This window comes from Pelophylax lessonae, assembly GCF_965119305.1.
Source record: "Pelophylax lessonae genome assembly, chromosome: 11".
In the NCBI taxonomy this organism is placed as follows: Eukaryota; Metazoa; Chordata; class Amphibia; order Anura; family Ranidae; genus Pelophylax; species Pelophylax lessonae.
In genome coordinates this window covers 18,591,651-18,611,645 of record NC_138778.1, presented here as the reverse complement: position 1 = coordinate 18,611,645, position 19,995 = coordinate 18,591,651, and the positions used below count along the sequence as shown (strand labels likewise).

Below are 19,995 nucleotides of genomic sequence, written 5' to 3'. Positions count from 1 at the left end.
AGCTGTATACAGTGTCTGGCTCCTACATTTGTCCAGTCCTGGGTGCGGCCTTTTTACCCAGCATCAGAGTGGCCCAGGGGGGCAATTGCCACCCAGCCCCTCTTCCCAGTCCTCCCCTGGTTCCACCCTCTGACACCAATGATGGGGCACTATTCCTCCCACTGACACCAATGATGGGGCACTATTCCTCCCACTGACACCAATGATGGGGCACTATTCCTCCCACTGACACCAATGATGGGGCACTATTCCTCCCACTGACACCAATGATGGGGCACTATTCCTGCCACTGACACCAATGATGAGGCACTATTCCTCCCACTGACACCAATGATGGGGCACTATTCCTCTCACTGATAAAGATGATGGGGTACTATTCCTCCCACTGACACCAATGATGAGGCACTATTCCTCCCACTGACACCAATGATGGGGCACTATTCCTCTCACTGATAAAGATGATGGGGCACTATTCCTCCCACTAATACCAATGATGAGGCACTATTCCTCCCACTGACACCAATGATGGGGCACTGTTCTTCCCACAGACACCAGTGATGGGGCACTATTCCTTTCACTGACACCAATGATGGGGCACTATTCTTCCCATTGGCACCAACTATAGGGCATTGTTCTTCCCATTGACACCAGTGATGGGGCACTATTCCTCCCACTGACACCAATGATGGGGCATTATTCCTCCCACTGAGAACAATGATGGGGCACTATTCCTCCCACTGATAACGATGAGGCACTGTTTCTCCTACTAACACCAATGATGGGGAAATATTCCTCCCACTGACACCAACTATAGAGGACTGTTCTTCACACATCAATGATGAGGCACTATTCTTCCCACTGACAACACTGATAAAGCACTATTCCTCCCACCGACGCTAACAATGGGGCAGGGTCAGGACAAGGGGTGGGCAGGAGGGGAAGCTGCCCAGGGCACTGTGGTATCATGTGAGGTGGGGGGCACCACAAGGAGATTGGGGGGAAGGAGGGGAAATGGGGAAGGGGGGCGCGCAGGGTGTAAGAATTGTTCTAGGAGAGCAAATTTAGGGAGGTGTGTTAGGAGTGGTGATTTGGGGGGGGGGGGGGGTTTTCTGGGAGGTGGGGGAAAAAGAATTTAGTGTAGGAGGGGGCATTTGGGGGGTTTGTGCCATAAAAGTGAAACGGTAGAAGGTAAATATTTTTTGGGGGTTTTTGTGCTAGTAGGGATGATTGGGTGGGGGTAGGGTGAAATTTGTGGGAGGGATTTGTACTATGGTGGGGATTTTGGGAGGGGACTTTGAAGGGGGGATTTGAAGTGGGGGGGGATGTGGGCTTGGAGGGGAAATATGAAGGGTAGAAAATCTGTGCTAGTAAGGGAAACATTTTTTAGGGGGGGTTCTGCTGGGGCCATAAAGGGAGAGAGAGGATTCGAGCCGGGAGGGGGGCAAAGATTTGTGCTAGGAGGGGGGGGGGGATTTCAGCAGGGGGCATATTTGTACTAGGAGGAGGGCGATTGTATGCTTTGGGGGTGATCATGCAGATTAGTACATCATTTTTATTTTTTTTGGGGGGGGGGGGGATTTTCACTGACACATAATGCCTATACATCTCGGGGGGGAAAGGGGGCAAATTTTGGCATTTTCGCCCTGGGCTTTAGATGACCTTGTCCTGGCACTGGTCCAAGGGGTTCCAGAACCCAGAGAGACATGATGCCGGATGTGCCGAGTGTAATGTATGCGTCTCTCTGCTCCCCAAATCCCCAGCTTCGGAATTTTCGGATAATCCGCTGGAGAAAAGCTTCACAGTCACCGAACCTTTTCACTTATCATAAAATGGGGGGGAATAATACAACAGGCTGCGCTGCTGGGGAGCTAACTGGACTTCAAAGGGCCCCGGCAGCAATCTGAACAACAAGATCTATTAGATATTCTGTTTAACACTTGTCGCTGCAACAAATGATTATGCCTAACAAAGTCACTCCCCGTGTAATTGGCTCCCTAGGTACACCTGCACAGAAAAGCGAAATAAAAAAGAAAAAGGAATGCGGGGATGATGTTTTCCGTGAGAATAGAACAATGGAGAACAATAGCTCTCTTATGTTCCAATTCCGCCTTCTTGCATTTCTCTTAGGACCGCAGCAGCTGCAGCATCCCTGAGAACCCGCATGAGATATGCCGATTCTGGTCTAGCAGTAAGAAGAGACGCCAGAGCTGGCCTTTGAAGATAAAGCCTTTACTGAAAAACTAAGTCCACCTTTTGCATTAAAAAAAAAAAAAAAAAATTATATAAAAAAAAATTAAATAAAAAAAAAATAATAATAATAATAATAATAATTAATTCTAAAAAAAAAATGAAATGCAAAATAATAATAATAATAATAAAAAAATTATAAAAAGTATTAATATTAACAAAAATACATATATCTGCGAAAAAAAATGTGCATTTGTTACAATTTTCTTTATTGCCGAAAAAAAATGTGCATTTATTTAAATATAAAATATAATAAATTTTTTTTGCAAATGAGCCTGCAAAGCATTGGAATCGCAATTAGAGGATGGCAGCTGCAACGCCAGGCTACTACATAGACCACTCCCCCAGCTCTATGTCTGTACCAAGGTACAATAAAGTGAATTTTGGGGCACACAAACGCAATAAAAAAATCAAAATTTTTGGTAAAATATAAAAGATGAGTAAATAGATACCAAACATGTCAAGGGCAAGGCAAAGTGGTTGTAAAGGCGGAAGTTTTTTTTTACTCTAATGCATTCTATGCATTAAGGTAAAAAAACCTTCAGTATGCAGCTCTCCCCTCCAGCACTCCCTAATACTTACCTGAGCCCAATCTGGATCCAGCCATGTGCACAAGAGCAGCAACTCTTATGGCGCTCTCCCTCGTCATTGGCTCAGAGACAGCAGCAGGAGCCATTGGCTGTAAATCACAGCCAATGAGGCGTGGGCAGGGATGGCGCCAAGGTTTTGGACACTAAGAGCCCGCTTGGGGGTGATCATGCACGAGGGTCCCAATATCAAGTGGCAGTTAGTGGGGGGGGGGGGGGCCAGGAGAGCCGGCAGGGAACCCCAGAACAAGAGGATTGGGGCTGCTCTGTGCAAACTATTACACAGAGCAGGTAAGTATAACATGTTTGTTTTTGTTTTTTTCTAAATTTGAGCGTTTACAATTACTTAAAGTGATTGTGAGAGCCGGTTCACACTGAGGCGATCCGACTTGCCGGGGCGACCTGTGAGGTCACTGTGCACATCGCGCACCGCGACCTCGGAGCGGCATGCACGGACTTCATATCATTGAAGTCAATGCAGGTCGCTCCAGTCGCTCCGACTTTTTCTAAGTCGGAGCGACTTGTGTCGCTCCTATTAGAACGGGTCCTGTGCTAATCTATGGCAGGCGACCCACGGCGACTTGTCAGGCGACCAAGTCGCCCCAGTGTGAACCGGCTCTAAAGGTTTCAGTTTTTTTTTTGTTAATAATAAACATGTTATACTTACCTGCTCTGTGTAATGGTTTTGCACAGAGCAACCCCGAACTTCCTCTTTCCTCTTCTGGGATCCCCCATTGCTGACCTTGGCTTCTCCATATCAAGCCGCTTGGACTTGTGGAGGATCGATCCTGAGCGGGGCTGTGTGCGTCTGTAGACACACGCAGCGCGGCTTGGCCCTGCCCCCTCCTCACAGGCTTTGACTTGACAGCAGCAGGTCTTAAAGTGGTTACGACTTCTCCAATAATAGATAATAATAAATACATACCATACATAATCCTTTCTAATACAGCACTCATTGCATAAGACTTCTCCAATATATAGGTTGGGGCTACAACAGCCCCCCCCCCCCCCCCCGTGTACTGGAGAAGTGTTATGCAGTAAGTGCTGTATTAGAATGGATTATGTACTATTATGTATACTATGTATCTATTAGGAGGAAAGTCTTATGCAGTAAGTGCTTTAATAAAATGGTATTATGTAATAAGCTATTATGTCCGGCTTTATTAAATCCGTCTCAAGATAAATGGTAAAAAAAAAAATTATATAGTACCGGGTGATGATTCAGGGGTATATCAGAACTTTGCAATATAATAGATCAGTCATACAGTATCTCACAAAAGTGAGTACACCCCTCACATTTTTGTAAATATTTTATTCTATCTTTTCATGTGACAACACTGAAGAAATGACACTTTGCTACAATGTAAAGTAGTGAGTGTACAGCTTGTATAACAGTGTAAATTTGCTGTCCCCTCAAATTAATCAGCAGACGGTCCTTCTCTCTTAACGGGGGGCGATCGCGATTGCCCGGCCGCAATTGCGGCCACCAGCCCCTGGGATCGGTATCCCCGCTGCCTAGTTGGGGTGGGAGAGCACCGATGGTGGCACACGCTCGCCCCCCAGCACCACGCACGCGGCCAACGTAGCGCTAAGTCGTTTTGCGCAGCCGACCCAGCCTGCTGCAGTAAAACTGCGGTGGGCGGTCGGCAAGTGATTATATAAGCAGATGTCTTTCTGTGATGGGCGTGCCGGAGGACATCCAGTGCCCGGCACCCGCAGATCGGCTTCTGCTGTAAATAATCAATCATTAACCAGTTGCCGACCGCCTCCTGTATATTTACTCCGGCAGGCTGGCTCGTACAGGCAAAGTGACGTAGATCTACGTCATTCGCCTGGGAGGAGCTAGGGGGCGAGCGCGCACACCGCCGACAGCACGCTCCAGCCTCCGATCGTCAGCGGGGAAGCAGATGCGGGTGTCAGGCGGCTTCGATTGCTGGCTGACACCCGCGATCGTTCCCCGCTGAGAGAGAAGAACGGTCGGCTGTTGTAAACACAACTGATCGTTCCTCTCCCTGGAATGATCACAGAGCTCATGTGATCCTTCTATATAGGATCACAGGTCTCTATGGTCATCTCAGAAGCCACGCCCCCCCCCACAGTTAGAATCACTCCCCTAGGCTCACATTTAACCCCTTGATCACCCACAATGTCAACCCTTTCCCTGCCAGTGTCATTATTACAGTAACAGTGCATATTTTTAGCACTGATTACTGTAGTAATGTCACTGGCCCCCCAAAAGTGTCAAAAATGTCAGTTAGGGGTCCGATCTGTCCGCGCAATGTCGCAGTCCCAAAAAAAAATTGTAGATCGCCGCCATTACTAGTAAAAAAAAAAACCCATAAAAAATTACATAAATCTTTCCCGTAGTTAGTAGACGCGAAAACGTTTGCGCAAACCAATCAAAATACGCTTTTTGCAATCCGGGGGGGGGGGGGGGGCCCATCATGGTTTCTTGCGCTGGGGCCCTGAAGGTTCTAGTCATGCCTCTGATACCATCTGTGTACAGAGCGCCTCCAGGTGGCCATATATAATTACAGCGGCTGCAGATTAAAAAGGAAAGGGACTTTTTATTAACATTCAATAACAATATGACTCGTGTCGCAATTGTATCTGTTATTTTTATTTTTTATTTCATAATTCCCTCCCCCCCAAGAAACGTGGAGTTACCCTCGAAACGCGTTGCTCTACTCATGTGTGTTAATTGGATGATTCTGACGTTTGGAACTTTTCCTGTTTGTTCTCCTGTCACTGACCCCTCTGTGTATACAAGGTGTAATAACAGACCGATTAATCCGTTCTACGGTTCCTGGTGAAGTGAGAGAATTCTGGGGACCCAGCGACAGTCCCTTTCTCTCCCATTCCATAGCGGGGAACGACTTACCTCTCAGTTTCTTTGCTGAACTGCCCTTTGCCGACGTCATTCACAGCACAAAGGCGGAACTGATAGGAGCGGGCCGGGGTCAGGTTCTTCACCACCAGGGAGGAGTAGTCCGGGTCCATATTTGCAAAGAGGATGGTCCAGGGGGCGTCTGTGAATATTACACAGCTGATTAGAATGTGACACCATGAGTCTACAATATTCAACTTTTTCACAATATTCTAATTTTCTTAGATACAGAGTTTTGGGGTGTCACTAGCTGTAAGCCATAATCATCAAAATAAAAAGAAATAAATGCTTGAAATCTATCACTCTGCGTGTAACACATCTATATAAAATATAGGAGTTCCACTTTTCAAATTGAATTACTGAAATAAATTCATTTTTTGATGAAATTTTAATTTTTTGAGATGCACCTGTATAAGCAAACAGGAAGGTGAACAGCGCCTGTAGGAGATACAAAGAATGCGAGCAACTGGAAGTCCTGCCTTCCAGGATCAAATGTAGAAAACGATTCGAAAGAAGTTACAGAGCATATGAAGAATTTATTTCACATTACAAAAATGAGAAAATAATAGCAACAGTTTCGGGCAACAGATCCGTTTTTTTGGACTGATGAAAGACCTTTTGTTCGAAACTGTTGCCATTGTTATTTCATTTTTTAATTTAAAATAAATTCTTTATATGCTGAGACCCCTTATGCTTTCTCTTCTATATACAGTCTATACTGTATATATGTGTAGATAGATACAGTACATTGTGAAAGTATTCGGCCCCCTTGAACTTTTCGACCTTTTGCCACATTTCAGGCTTCAAACATAAAGATATAAAACTGTAATTTTTTTGTGAAGAATCAACAAGTGGGACACAGTCATGAAGTGGAACGAAATTTATTGGATATTTCAAACTTTTTTAACAAATAAAAAGCTGAAAAATTGGGCGTGCAAAATTATTCAGACCCCTTAAAGAGGTTGTAAACTCGTTTAAAATTTTTATTTTTTTTTTACAACCTGCAAGAGAAAGACATAATGAGCTAGTATGCATCGCATACTAGCTCATTATGAAATACTTACCTTAGAACGAGCCCCCGCCGTGCCGCTCTCTTACCTGTATGACGGGCGACATGACATGTCGCCCGTCTTCCGGGATCGCGGCATCCGGCCATCTGATTGGCCGGAGCCGCGGTGACGTCGCGCACGCGCGCGGGAGCCGACGGTCACGGCACGGGGCTCTGAAGGAACGGCACGATCAGCCGTTCCTTCAGAGCGCATGCGTCAGTGACGTCACTGGCTGCATTAAAGGTAAATATCTCCTAAACGGTGCAAGTTTAGGAGATATTTACAGTACCTATAGGTAAACCTTATCATAGGCTTACCTATAGGTACAACTTCCTGAGGAGGGTTTACTTCCTCTTTAAGTTACTTTTTAGCGCCATCTTTTGCTGCGATTACAGCTGTAAGTCACTTGGGGTATGTCTCTATCAGTTTTGCACATTGAGAGACTGAAATTTTTGCCCATTCCTCCTTGCAAAACAGCTCGAGCTCAGTGAGGTTGGATGGAGAGCGTTTGTGAACAGCAGTTTTCAGTTCTTTCCACAGATTCTCGATTGGATTCAGGTCTGGACTTTGACTTGGCCATTCTAACGCCAGGATATGTTTATTTGTGAACCATTCCATTGTAGATTTTGCTTTATGTTTTGGATCATTGTCTTGTTGGAAGACAAATCTCCGTCCCAGTCTCAGGTCCTTTGCAGACTCCATCAGGTTTTCTTCCAGAATGGTCCTGTATTTGGCTCCATCCATCTTCCCATCAATTTTAACCATCTTCCCTGCCCCTGCTGAAGAAAAGCAGGCCCAAACCATGATGCTGCCACCACCATGTTTGACAGTGGGGATGGTGTGTTCAGGGTGATGAGCTGTGTTGCTTTTAAACCAAACATAACGTTTTGCATTGTTGCCAAAAAGTTTGATTTTGGTTTCATCTGAGCAGAGCACCTTCTTCCACATGTTTGGTGTCTCCCAGGTGGCTTGTGGCAAACTTTAAACGACACTTTTTATGGATATCTTTAAGAAATGGCTTTCTTCTTGCCACTCTTCCATAAAGGCCAGATTTGTGCAGTATACGACTGATTGTTGTCCTATGGACAGAGTCTCCCACCTCAGCTGTAGATCTCTGCAGTTCATCCAGAGTGATCATGGGCCTCTTGGCTGCATCTCTGATCAGTCTTCTCCTTGTATGAGCTGAAAGTTTAGAGTGACGGCCAGATCTTCGTAGATTTGCAGTGGTCTGATACTCCTTCCATTTCAATATTATCGCTTGCACAGTGCTCCTTGGGATGTTTAAAGCTTGGGAAATATTTTTGTATCCAAATCCGGCTTTAAACTTCTCCACAACAGTATCTCGGACCTGCCTGGTGTGTTCCTTGTTCTTCATGATGCCCTCTGCACTTAAAACGGACCTCTGAGACTATCACAGTGCAGGTGCATTTATACAGGGACTTGATTACACACAGGTGGATTCTATTTATCATCATTAGTCATTTAGGTCAACATTGGATCATTCAGAGATCCTCACTGAACTTCTGGAAAGAGTTTGCTGCACTGAAAGTAAAGGGGCTGAATAATTTTGCACGCCCAATTTTTCAGTTTTTTATTTGTTAAAAAAGTTTGAAATATCCAATAAATTTCATTCCACTTCATGATTGTGTCCCACTTGTTGTTGATTCTTCACAAAAAATTACAGTTTTATATCTTTATGTTTGAAGCCTGAAATGTGGCAAAAGGTCGAAAAGTTCAAGGGGGCCAAATACATTTAAAATGCACTGTAGATAGATAGATAGATAGATAGATAGATAGATAGATAGATAGATAGATAGATAGATAGATAGATAGATAGATAGATAGATAGATAGATAGATAGTGGCCACTAGAGGGGGCTCTTGCAGATTTGTATATAAAATGTAGCAATCAAAACATGGAACAGCAAGTATCAATATGAATAACATTAAAAATTGCATTTAATAACTTAAAAAGTGAACAACCGGAGGAGGAGGCGGAGGGGGAGGAGGAGGAGGGGGGATTTGTGTAATTTCACGAGATTGCAGCCAGGTTTGCTCCGGCGGCTCGTTGCTCTTGTCTACATAACAGGTCCACTTCAGCACCTGCGCTCGGAGCCGTATCATCACGTACTTCACTGACAGGGGCATTCCAATGACACAGGAAAAAAACAACTTGTTATATTTTTTCCTCACGGATGTTACGGCAGAAGATAAATGAGGTCTACGGTGTATGGAAATCAGGAGAGGGCCTGCTCTAGGGGTTCAATCCTTTGGGGTGTAAGAGGGATATAAGATCTCCATATGATATGCGCAGGCAGGCGAAAGAGATGCTAAATTTCTCTGAAGGAGCCTCATAAATATGGAATGCAACTCACAAGCCAAGAGAGATGCTTGCAAATAAGACAAGGCTTTGGTTAACCCCGTCATGGCTCCTCGGCAGACAGGCGGCGGGGAATAGAGCCGATCCCTGAAGACCTTTCCCATCCTGAAGCCTATAAGCCGGCAGGCAGGTGCAGCCGCCGTATTTCAAAAAACAGGCTTTAGATAAAATAGACGGCGGTAATGGGTATTAAAAGACATCTTTTACCGCGACAGATCCTACCAGCTGCCGCCTGTAGCTGGACATTTCACCTGACCTAGCAGATCAAATAAAAACTATCGCTAAAATCTTAAAGGAGCTTTAACTTGTGAAATCTGCACCCTTCATTGGAATAATCCCTGCTGATCCTGCCATGAAGGTCCTTTTTCAGGCACTTTCTGTTATAGGGTGACAACACTCTGTCCCGGGAACCCAATTGGGTTTCAGAGTTGTCACCCTGATCCCTTGTTCTATCAGATTCTGCAACAGGAAGTGACGTACGGACTAGAACAACTTACTGCGCATGCGCCATGCATGCTTTAACTTGTGAAATCTGCACCTTTCATTGGAACTAGACATTAAGCCCGTTAAATTAAGGGGCGCTAGAACATATGTGGTCAGAGTCCCCTTTAATAATGTGGTCAGAGTCCCCTTTAATAGTGTGGCCAGAGTCCCCTTTAATAGTGTGGCCAGAGTCCCCTTTAATAGTGTGGTCAGAGTCCCCTTTAATAATGTGGTCAGAGTCCCCTTTAATAGTGTGGTCAGAGTCCCCTTTAATAGTGTGGTCAGAGTCCCCTTTAATAGTGTGGTCAAAGTCCCCTTTAATAGTGTGGTCAGAGTCCCCTTTAATAATGTGGTCAGAGTCCCCTTTAATAGTGTGGTCAGCGTCCCCTTTAATAGTGTGGTCAGAGTCCCCTTTAATAGTGTGGTCAGAGTCCCCTTTAATAGTGTGGTCAAAGTCCCCTTTAATAGTGTGGTCAGAGTCCCCTTTAATAATGTGGTCAGAGTCCCCTTTAATAATGTGGTCAGAGTCCCCTTTAATAGTGTGGTCAAAGTCCCCTTTAATAGTGTGGCCAGAGTCCCCTTTAATAATATGGTCAGAGTCCCCTTTAATAGTGTTGTCAGAGTCCCCTTTAATAGTGGGGTCAGAGTCCCCTTTAATAGTGTGGTCAGAGTCCCCTTTAATAGTGGGGTCAGAGTCCCCTTTAATAGTGTGGTCAGAGTCCCCTTTAATAGTGTGGTCAGAGTCCCCTTTAATAGTGTGGTCAGAGTCCCCTTTAATAGTGGGGTCAGAGTCCCCTTTAATAGTGGGGTCAGAGTCCCCTTTTACTTTCATTGGAATAATCCCTGCTGATCATGCCATGAAGGTCCTTGTTCAGGCACTTTCTGTTATAGAGTGACAACACTCTGTCCCGGCATCCCAATTGGGTTCCAGAGTTGTCACCCTGATCCCTTGTTCTATCAGATTCTGCAACCGGAAGTGACGTACGGACTAGAACAACTTACTGCGCATGTGCCATGCATGCTTTAACTTGTGAAATCTGCACCTTTCATTAATCCCTGTTGATCCTGCCATGAAAGTCCTTGCTCAGGCACTTTCTGTTATAGGGTGACAACACTCTGTCCCGGCATCCCAATTGGGTTCCAGTGTTGTCACCCTGATCCCTTGCTCGATCAGAATACCGCTACTTATCAGATTCTGCAACCGGAAGTGACGTACCAACTAGAACAACTTACTGCGCATGCGCTATGCGTTCCAACATGGCCACAATGCATTCCAATAGGTTTCCTAATGTGACAGAACACAAAGCAAAGGTGGACATCTTCTTACACCCACGCAAGTCTTGAATTTTATATTTATTTTAGTGCCTCTCTCCCTCAGCATTGGGGGTGATATTAGCTGACTGATGGAGAAAATTTAGGGGAGAAGAGAAACATTGGAATACTAGTCAGTACCAGTGTGCAAAAGTATATTTGCTTTGGAAGAATAAATCACCTCTAGCGTTGGGTGTCCTATGTGTGGATTTTTCTGCATTACTTGAATATTTTTTTACATTTTTTAGAATGAGGTGCCTCAGGACTGTCCATCATTTTAAAGGGTACTTCGAGTGAAAAAAGGTTGAGAAACACGGATCTATCTATCTATCTATCTATCTATCTATCTATCTATCTATCTATCTAGTCAGTCAGTCAGTCAGTCTGTCTGTCTATCTAGTCAGTCAGTCAGTCAGTCTATCTAGTCAGTCAGTCAGTCAGTCTATCTAGTCAGTCAGTCAGTCAGTCAGTCTATCTAGTCAGTCAGTCAGTCAGTCTGTCTATCTAGTCAGTCAGTCAGTCAGTCTGTCTATCTAGTCAGTCAGTCAGTCAGTCTGTCTATCTAGTCAGTCAGTCAGTCAGTCTATCTAGTCAGTCAGTCAGTCAGTCTATCTAGTCAGTCAGTCAGTCAGTCAGTCTGTCTATCTAGTCAGTCAGTCAGTCAGTCTATCTAGTCAGTTAGTCTGTCTGTCTGTCTATCTAGTCAGTCAGTCAGTCAGTCTATCTAGTCAGTTAGTCTGTCTGTCTGTCTATCTAGTCAGTCAGTCAGTCAGTCTATCTAGTCAGTCAGTCAGTCAGTCTGTCTATCTAGTCAGTCAGTCAGTCAGTCAGTCTGTCTATCTAGTCAGTCAGTCAGTCAGTCAGTCAGTCAGTCTGTCTATCTAGTCAGTCAGTCAGTCAGTCTATCTAGTCAGTTAGTCTGTCTGTCTATCTAGTCAGTTAGTCTGTCTATCTAGTCAGTCAGTCAGTCTATCTAGTCAGTCAGTCTATCTAGTCAGTCAGTCAGTCAGTCTATCTAGTCAGTCAGTCTATCTAGTCAGTCAGTCAGTCAGTCTATCTAGTCAGTCAGTCTATCTAGTCAGTCAGTCAGTCTATCTAGTCAGTCAGTCTATCTAGTCAGTCAGTCTATCTAGTCAGTCAGTCAGTCAGTCAGTCTATCTAGTCAGTCAGTCTATCTAGTCAGTCAGTCAGTCAGTCTATCTAGTCAGTCAGTCTATCTAGTCAGTCAGTCAATCTAGTCAGTCAGTCAGTCAGTCAGTCAGTCAGTCAGTCTGTCTGTCTATCTAGTCAGTTAGTCTGTCTGTCTGTCTATCTAGTCAGTCAGTCTATCTAGTCAGTCAGTCAGTCAGTCTATCTAGTCAGTCAGTCAGTCAATCTAGTCAGTCAGTCAATCTAGTCAGTCAGTCAGTCTATCTAGTCAGTTACTCTGTCTGTCTGTCTATCTAGTCAGTCAGTCTATCTAGTCAGTCAGTCTATCTAGTCAGTCAGTCAGTCAGTCTATCTAGTCAGTCAGTCTATCTAGTCAGTAAGTCAGTCTATCTAGTCAGTCAGTCAGTCAGTCAGTCTGTCTGTCTATCAGATTTTGCAACCGGAAGTGAAGTACGGACTAGAACAACTTAGTGCGCATGCATTAAGTGGGGTATGGTGTATTCCGGGGGGGGGGGGGGTATGGTGTGGTCCGGGGGGGTATGGTGTATTCCAGGGGGGGGGGGTATGGTGTGGTCGGGGGGGGGGGGGTATGGCGTGGTCCAGGGGGGGTATGGTGTATTCCAGGGGGGGGGGGGTATGGTGTGGTCGGGGGGGTATGGTGTAGTCCGGGAGGGTATGGTGTGGTCGGGGGGGGGGGTGGTGTGGTCCGGGGGGGGGATGGTGTAGTCCAGGGGGGGTATGGTGTGGTCAGTCTGCCGCCCCCCCCCCCTCTGGCCCATGGAGCACCAGCCGCCACTGGCACCAACCGGAGGATAGATCAGAGGGAACGCAGTGGCGATTCAAGCTGCTCATTCTTCATCCAATCAGCAAGCAGAGGGCGTGTCCCAGACCAAGCTGTAGTGCAGGACCAGACTCTGGCTGCGCTTTGGCTACCCGGATCACAACACTGGCTGAGCAGAATTACGCCCCACCCCCACGGATCTTGTATAAATCATGGTGCTGGATGGAATGAGTCGGCCCCGCCGAAATGCTGATCACACGGGTGAAGACCGGTAAACCGTAAAATGGTCTTCATGATTTTTTCTTTTTTTTTTTTTTTTAGAACACACAAGTGCGCTGAGCGGTATTTATTCCCCATCGCCCCGCCGTTCCCCTTTAATCCGGCAGCGGAAAGGGTTAGCGTTATGATCTGGTTTGTTATTCCGCTCCGTGTCTTGATGCTAAGCCATCTATCTACAGGACATGCTTATCTCGGCGATACATTGTTACCGGGAGCCGTGCCTTTCATACCAAGTGAGCCGGAGTGCCATAAAAAGGGAAAAATTCAATTTGCTGGGTGGGGGAGGGGAGGGAACGGGGATGGGATGTAGTAAGCAAGGCGGCTTTAACGACATTGGCGGCGGCAGCGGCACAAATAAATATGATTAAAGGGAACGGACGCTCGGGTTATATGAAGAGATGACCTCCGACCCCCCCCAGGAATTGCCGCAGTAATCTCTGCTGTACAAGATGGGAATAAAATCACAAATCCCTACGGGGGGGGGGGGGGGGAGGGGGGTGTCAGGAACATTTACTAGCTAAAGTGGACCGGTCATCAAATGTATTGTCAATCATAAATCCATGCTGAGCACTGTGTCAGTGTCCCCATTCCAGGTATTTATTATCCGACACCGATCACAGGACTCCCTCTGACAATCAGATTTTTTTTTATAGAAGGACGGCACCATCTTTGTTCTGGCATCATCCAGGGTCGCCATCTACTTCCTGGACTGAGATGCCGGTGTTCTAAAATTTTATCGGACCCATGAAAATTCCGGACCTCGTCACTTCCGGCTGGTGAAAGCCCCGGTGCGCATGCGCACAAGGTCCAAGGAAATTCTAAGACTTAGAGAACAGCTGATTGAGAGGAGGAGGGGCTGAGGTGGGACGCACACACCGCCGCGGGAAAATTGCTGTCACGGGCGAACCATATGTGCTGGAGACCCCAAAATTGTATCGCAGGTAGCCAAGACGCTCCCCTACAGGGTCTCGGGGATGAAAGGGTGCGGAGCAGTGGTCCCCGGTTCTCGGGGTCACTGCTCCCCGCCCTTTCATCCCCGAGACCCACGGGGTCCCTGCTCCGCGCCCTTTCATCCCCGAGACCCCAAATTTGTATCAGCTATAGGGGAACGTCTTGGCTACCTGCGATAGAATTTAGGGGTCTCTAGCAGCTTTGGTTCACCCGTGACAGCAATTTTCCCGCGGCGGTGTGTGCGTCCCACCTCAGCCCCTCCTCCTCTCAATCAGCTGTTCTCTAAGTCTTAGAATTTCCTTGGACCTTGTGCGCATGCGCACCAGGGCTCGCACCAGCCGGAAGTGACGAGGTCCGATTTTTTCACGGGTCCGACAAAATTTTACAACACCGGCTCAGAGATGACACAATCATGTAAACCCTGGTGCATGTGCTTCCTCCTCTTTCTACAAAGTTACAATGTACAGTCTGATCACTGGAGGAGGGGAGACTGAGGAAATACTTGCTCCTTCTTCTATAAAGTTACAATGTTCAGTCTGATCACTGGGGGAGGGGAGATTGAGAAAATCCTTCCTCCTCTTTCTACAAAGTTACAATGTACAGTCTGATCACTGGGGGAGGGGAGACTCTGGAAATGCTGCTACTACGCCAGTTGCCAGAATGTATTAATACATAATGTATTGTACATTATATATATGGGGAGATTCTCCCTCACTTCCTGTCTAATAAGGACATGGATGAGGGAGTTTGGGGTGGAGGAACTTGACTGGCCTGCACAGAGTCCTGACCTCAACACCTTTGGGATGAATTTGAGAGGAGACTGCGAGCCAGGCCTTCTCATCCAACATCAGTGGCTGACCTCACAAATGCGCTTCTGGAAGAATGGTCAAACATTCCCATAGACACACTCCTAAACCTTGTGGACAGCCTTCCCAGAAGAGTTGAAGCTGTTATAGCTGCAAAGGGTGGGCCAACTCAATATTGAACCCTACGGACTAAGATTGGGATGCCATTAAAGTTCATGTGTGTGTAAAGGCAGGCGTCCCAATACTTTTGGTAATTTAGTGTATATTTTGGAAAAAACTTCCATTACTATCAAAATCCACTTCCCCACATGTGACATATCGATCGATTGCCTATGGATCAATTATTCCTATGGGAAGATACTGATGGTAAAGGACATTGATCATTCATGTAATGTGCTGCACTGTGTTGGGATCGCTGTGTATTGTGTGTTGGGATCGCTGTGTATTGTGTGTTGGGATTGCTGTGTATTGTGTGTTGGGATTGCTGTGTATTGTGTGTTGGGATTGCTGTGTATTGTGTGTTGGGATCGCTGTGTATTGTGTGTTGGGGATTGCGGTGTATTGTGTGTTGGGATCGCTGTGTTGGGACGTCCTCAGGTTGGAGATCGATGGATATCTGGTGGATCCTCCACACACTTACTGTTCTCAGAGACCTCCAGGACGTAGCGGATCAGCGGACTGTTCCCATCGAAGGGTCTGGCCCAGGAGAGATTGATGGATCTCGGCTCGGTGGCACTCAGCAAGGCGACGGAGTTCTCAGGAGCGTGGGGGAGTTGCCTGGAGGACAAGAAAATCATTCGCCATAAACACAAAGAAAGACGACAACAACACAAACCAAATAAATCTTCTGAGAAATTATTAGAGAAGAAAAACGAATTTAAAGCTGAACCTCAGGCAGAAAAACCTCATTTACATACACTCACCGGCCACTTTATTAGGTACACCTTGCTAGTACCGGGTTGGACCCCCTTTTCCCTTCATTCTTCCTGGAATAGATTCTACAAGCTGTTGGAAACATTCCTCAGAGATTTTGCTCCATAGTCACATGATAGCATCACGCAGTTGCTGCAGATTTGCCGGCTGCACATCCATGATGCCAATCTCCCGTTCCACCACATCCCAAAGGTGCTCTATTGGATGAGATGTGGTGAGTGTGGAGGCCATTGGAGTACAGTGACCTGATCTGGTGAGTGTGGAGTCCATTGGAGTACAGTGACCGGATCTGGTGAGTGTGGAGTCCATTGGAGTACAGTGACTGGATCTGGTGAGTGTGGAGTCCATTGGAGTACAGTGACCGGATCTGGTGAGTGTGGAGTCCATTGGAGTACAGTGACCGGATCTGGTGAGTGTGGAGTCCATTGGAGTACAGTGACTGGATCTGGTGAGTGTGGAGTCCATTGGAGTACAGTGACTGGATCTGGTGAGTGTGGAGTCCATTGGAGTACAGTGACCGGATCTGGTGAGTGTGGAGTCCATTGGAGTACAGTGACTGGATCTGGTGAGTGTGGAGTCCATTGGAGTACAGTGACCGGATCTGGTGAGTGTGGAGTCCATTGGAGTACAGTGACTGGATCTGGTGAGTGTGGAGTCCATTGGAGTACAGTGACTGGATCTGGTGAGTGTGGAGTCCATTGGAGTACAGTGACTGGATCTGGTGAGTGTGGAGTCCATTGGAGTACAGTGACCGGATCTGGTGAGTGTGGAGTCCTTTGGCGTACAGTGACCGGATCTGGTGAGTGTGGAGTCCATTGGAGTACAGTGACCGGATCTGGTGAGTGTGGAGTCCATTGGAGTACAGTGACCGGATCTGGTGAGTGTGGAGTCCATTGGAGTACAGTGACTAGATCTGGTGAGTGTGGAGGCCATTGGAGTACAGTGACCAGATCTGGTGAGTGTGGAGTCCATTGGAGTACAGTGACTGGATAGGGTGAGTGTGGAGGCCATTGGAGTTTAGTGACCTCATTGTCATGGTGAAGAAACCAGTGGTGAGATGATTGGAACTTTGTGACATGGTGCATTATCCTGCTGGAAGGAGCCATCAGAAGATGGGGACACTGTAGTCAAAAAGGGATGGACATGGTCAGCAACAATACTTAGGTAGGCCATGGCATTTGAATGGTGCTCAATTGGTACTAAGGGGCCCAAAGTGTGCCAAAAAAATATCCCCCACACCATTACACCACCACCACCAGCCTGAACCGGTGATAGAAGGCAGGATGGATCCATGAGCCAAATTCTGACCCAACCATCTGAATGTTGCAGCTGAAATCCAGACTCATCAGACCAGGCAACATTTTTCCAGTCTTCTATTGTCCAATTTTGGTGATCCTGTGCCAATTGTAGCCTCAGTTTCCTGTTCTTAGCTGACAGGAGTGGCACCCGGTGTGGTCTTCTGCTGCTGTAGCCCATCTGCATCAAGGTTGGATGTGTTGTGCGTTCAGACATGGTATTCTGCATACCTTGGATGTAATGAGTGGTTAATTGAGTTACTGTTGCCTTTCTATCATCTGAAACCCATTCTCCTCTGACATCAACAAGGCATTTTCCTCCACACAACTGCCGCTCACTGGATATTTTCTCTTTTTCCCACCATTCTCTGTAAACCCGAGAGATGGTTGTGTGTGAAAATCCCAGAAATACTCAGACCAGCCCGTCTGCCACCAACAACCATGCCACGTTCAAAGTCACTTATATCCCTTTTCTTCCCCATTCTGATGCTTGGTTTGAACTTCAGCAAGTCATCTTCACCACGTCTAGATGCCTAAATGCATTGAGTTGCTGCCGTGTGATTGGCTGATTAGCAATTTGTGTTACCAAGCAATTGGAACAGGTGTACCTAATAAAGTGGCCGGTGAGTGCAAATTCCTCAACAATCACAAAAGATAAAAAAAAATCCGCTTTGGGCGCACCAAATGTCTTTACAAACCGAGATATTACCTTGTAAAAGTAGCAGTGAATTCATATATTAGGTGTACATTGAAGGGTGCACTTGTGACTGTAATCTCTCACCTGACCCGCAGGTAAGCACTCTTTGAGTCGTTGCCCCCTACAGACAGGATGCGGCAGGTGTAGGTCCCGATGTCCCCGGACCAGGTCTGGGAGATGTGTAAGGTGCCGTTCTTGTCCATCTTCATCCGGGGTAAATTCTCCACGCTTAGCGCCGATCCGTCCTTCTCCCAAATGTACCTGGAAGAGAAGAGAACGTAAACCGATACGCAGAGTTGTATAAAGTACTCGAAACCCATACTTGAGTAGAAGTGGAAGTGTTCGATCAAAAAGTGACTTGAGTAGAAGTACTAAAGTATTCAACATTTTTTGTACTTAACCACTTTACCACTAGAGCATTTTGCTGTCTTACGTCTGGGCCACTTTTTGCGATTCGGCGCTGTGCAATTTTAACTGACAATTGCGCGGTCGTGCGACGCCGTACCCAAACAAAATTTACGTCCTTTTTTTCCCACAAACTGAGCTTTCTTTTGGTGGTATTTGATCACCTGTGCGATTTTTACTTTTTGCGCTATAAACAAAAAAAGAGCGTTTATTTTGAAAAAATAACAATATTTTTAACATTTTTTTATATGAAATTCCCCCCAAAAAAGATGTAAAAAACAATTTGTTTTTAAATTTTTGGCCAATTTGTTTTCTGCTACCTATGTTTGGTAAAAAAAATCGCAATAAGCGTATTTTGATTGGTTTGTGCAAAAGTTATTGCGTTTACTAACAAAGGGAAAGATTTTTGTCATTTTTGGTGTTTTTTTTTTTTTAACGAGTAATGGCGGCGATCTACGATTTTTTTTGTGGGACTGCGACATTGCGGCGGACAGATCAGACCCTTGACTGACATTTTTGACACTTTTGGGGGTACCAGTGACATTACTACAGTAATCAGTGCTATACATATGCACTGTTACTGTAAAAATGACACTGGCAGGGAAGGGGTTAATTTTATTGGAGAGGGAGGGGTTAATGTATGCCTGGTGCTTACTAACGTGGGGGGGGGGGGGGACTATGTGACACAGGGACAGATTGCAGGTTCAGCTATGCTGAACACTCTGATCTGTCACTCCCTGTCACTTAGGAGATCCGCCCGCTCTGTTTACACAGGCGGGCGGATCTCCAAACTGGATTCCCCGACGATCGGGGAAGAGTGGCGGTGATCGCCGCTGCTCCTCCCCTGGCCCGACTCCCGCTGTGAATGAAAACAGCGGGAGCGCGCCTCCGGCGGCGCGCGAGCGCCGCCTACAGGGGGAGGAGTCTGGCGACGTAGGTCTACGTCGTCAGACCTACAAGAGCCACTTTGCCGCAGTAGTACTACGGTACTCAGCGGTAAAGTGGTTAAGTATTGCAAGTAGTTTTTTTTTATTTTTGCTACTCAAGTACTGAAAGTAAAAGTACAAGTACTGTGTTATGTAGTTATTAAAGAAAGAAGTCAAAAGTCAAAAGTACACATGACATTATACAGATTTTTTTGAGCTTCATGAAGCCTGCCATCTACTGTTCTGGCAGTGGTAATTTTTATAATTGTAACGAGTAACTATGCAGCACAAAAAAAAATATCGGAGTAGAAGTATTGAAATCATCGAAAAAATGTAGTGAAGTAAAAGTGGAAGTAGGAGAAAAAAATCCTACTCCAGGAAAGTACAGATACCGCCTTTCGGTACTTAAGTACAGTAGTGAAGTAGTTCTACTTAGTTACTATACATCTCTGCCGATACAGCATCAACTCTGATGGTGGCCATTGTCAGTGGTGGCAGCTGATTGGATGAGCTGCAGGCAAATTTAGGGAGTGGTACTCCACCCAAAATTAACTCTTCCATATTGGATGGTATGGGTTGGGGGGGGGGTCTTTACAGATCTCTGGGGGGGGGGGTCTTTCCAGACCTCTGGGGGGGGGGGGGTCTTTCCAGATCTCTGGGATCCTGGAAAGATTTCTCAGTCTGGCTTTGATAGGCCTAACATGGCCCTAAAAGAAGTTCTGCTATCACCTGCCGATCTGTCATACAGCATTGGAGGATCCATTAGAGGAAATGTTTCTCAGAGATGAGAAGAGGAATGTGAATTTTTCAGGTTGCAAATTATATTTTAG

General features: G+C 46.1%; 1 protein-coding gene across 3 annotated transcripts in view; it reads right to left on the bottom strand.

Moving 5' to 3' along the window:
- SDK2 (sidekick cell adhesion molecule 2) overlaps positions 1 to 19,995 on the bottom strand; it is a 913,491-nt gene that overhangs the window by 165,225 nt on the left and 728,271 nt on the right. For all 3 annotated transcript variants that reach the window (XM_082271790.1, XM_082271792.1, XM_082271791.1), the window contains exons 13-15: positions 17,919 to 18,095; positions 15,550 to 15,686; positions 5,716 to 5,863 (exon numbers count right to left, since the gene is read on the bottom strand). In XM_082271790.1, coding sequence (XP_082127916.1) covers positions 5,716 to 5,863; positions 15,550 to 15,686; positions 17,919 to 18,095 — 462 coding nt within the window. The remainder of the gene's footprint in view (positions 1 to 5,715; positions 5,864 to 15,549; positions 15,687 to 17,918; positions 18,096 to 19,995) is intronic.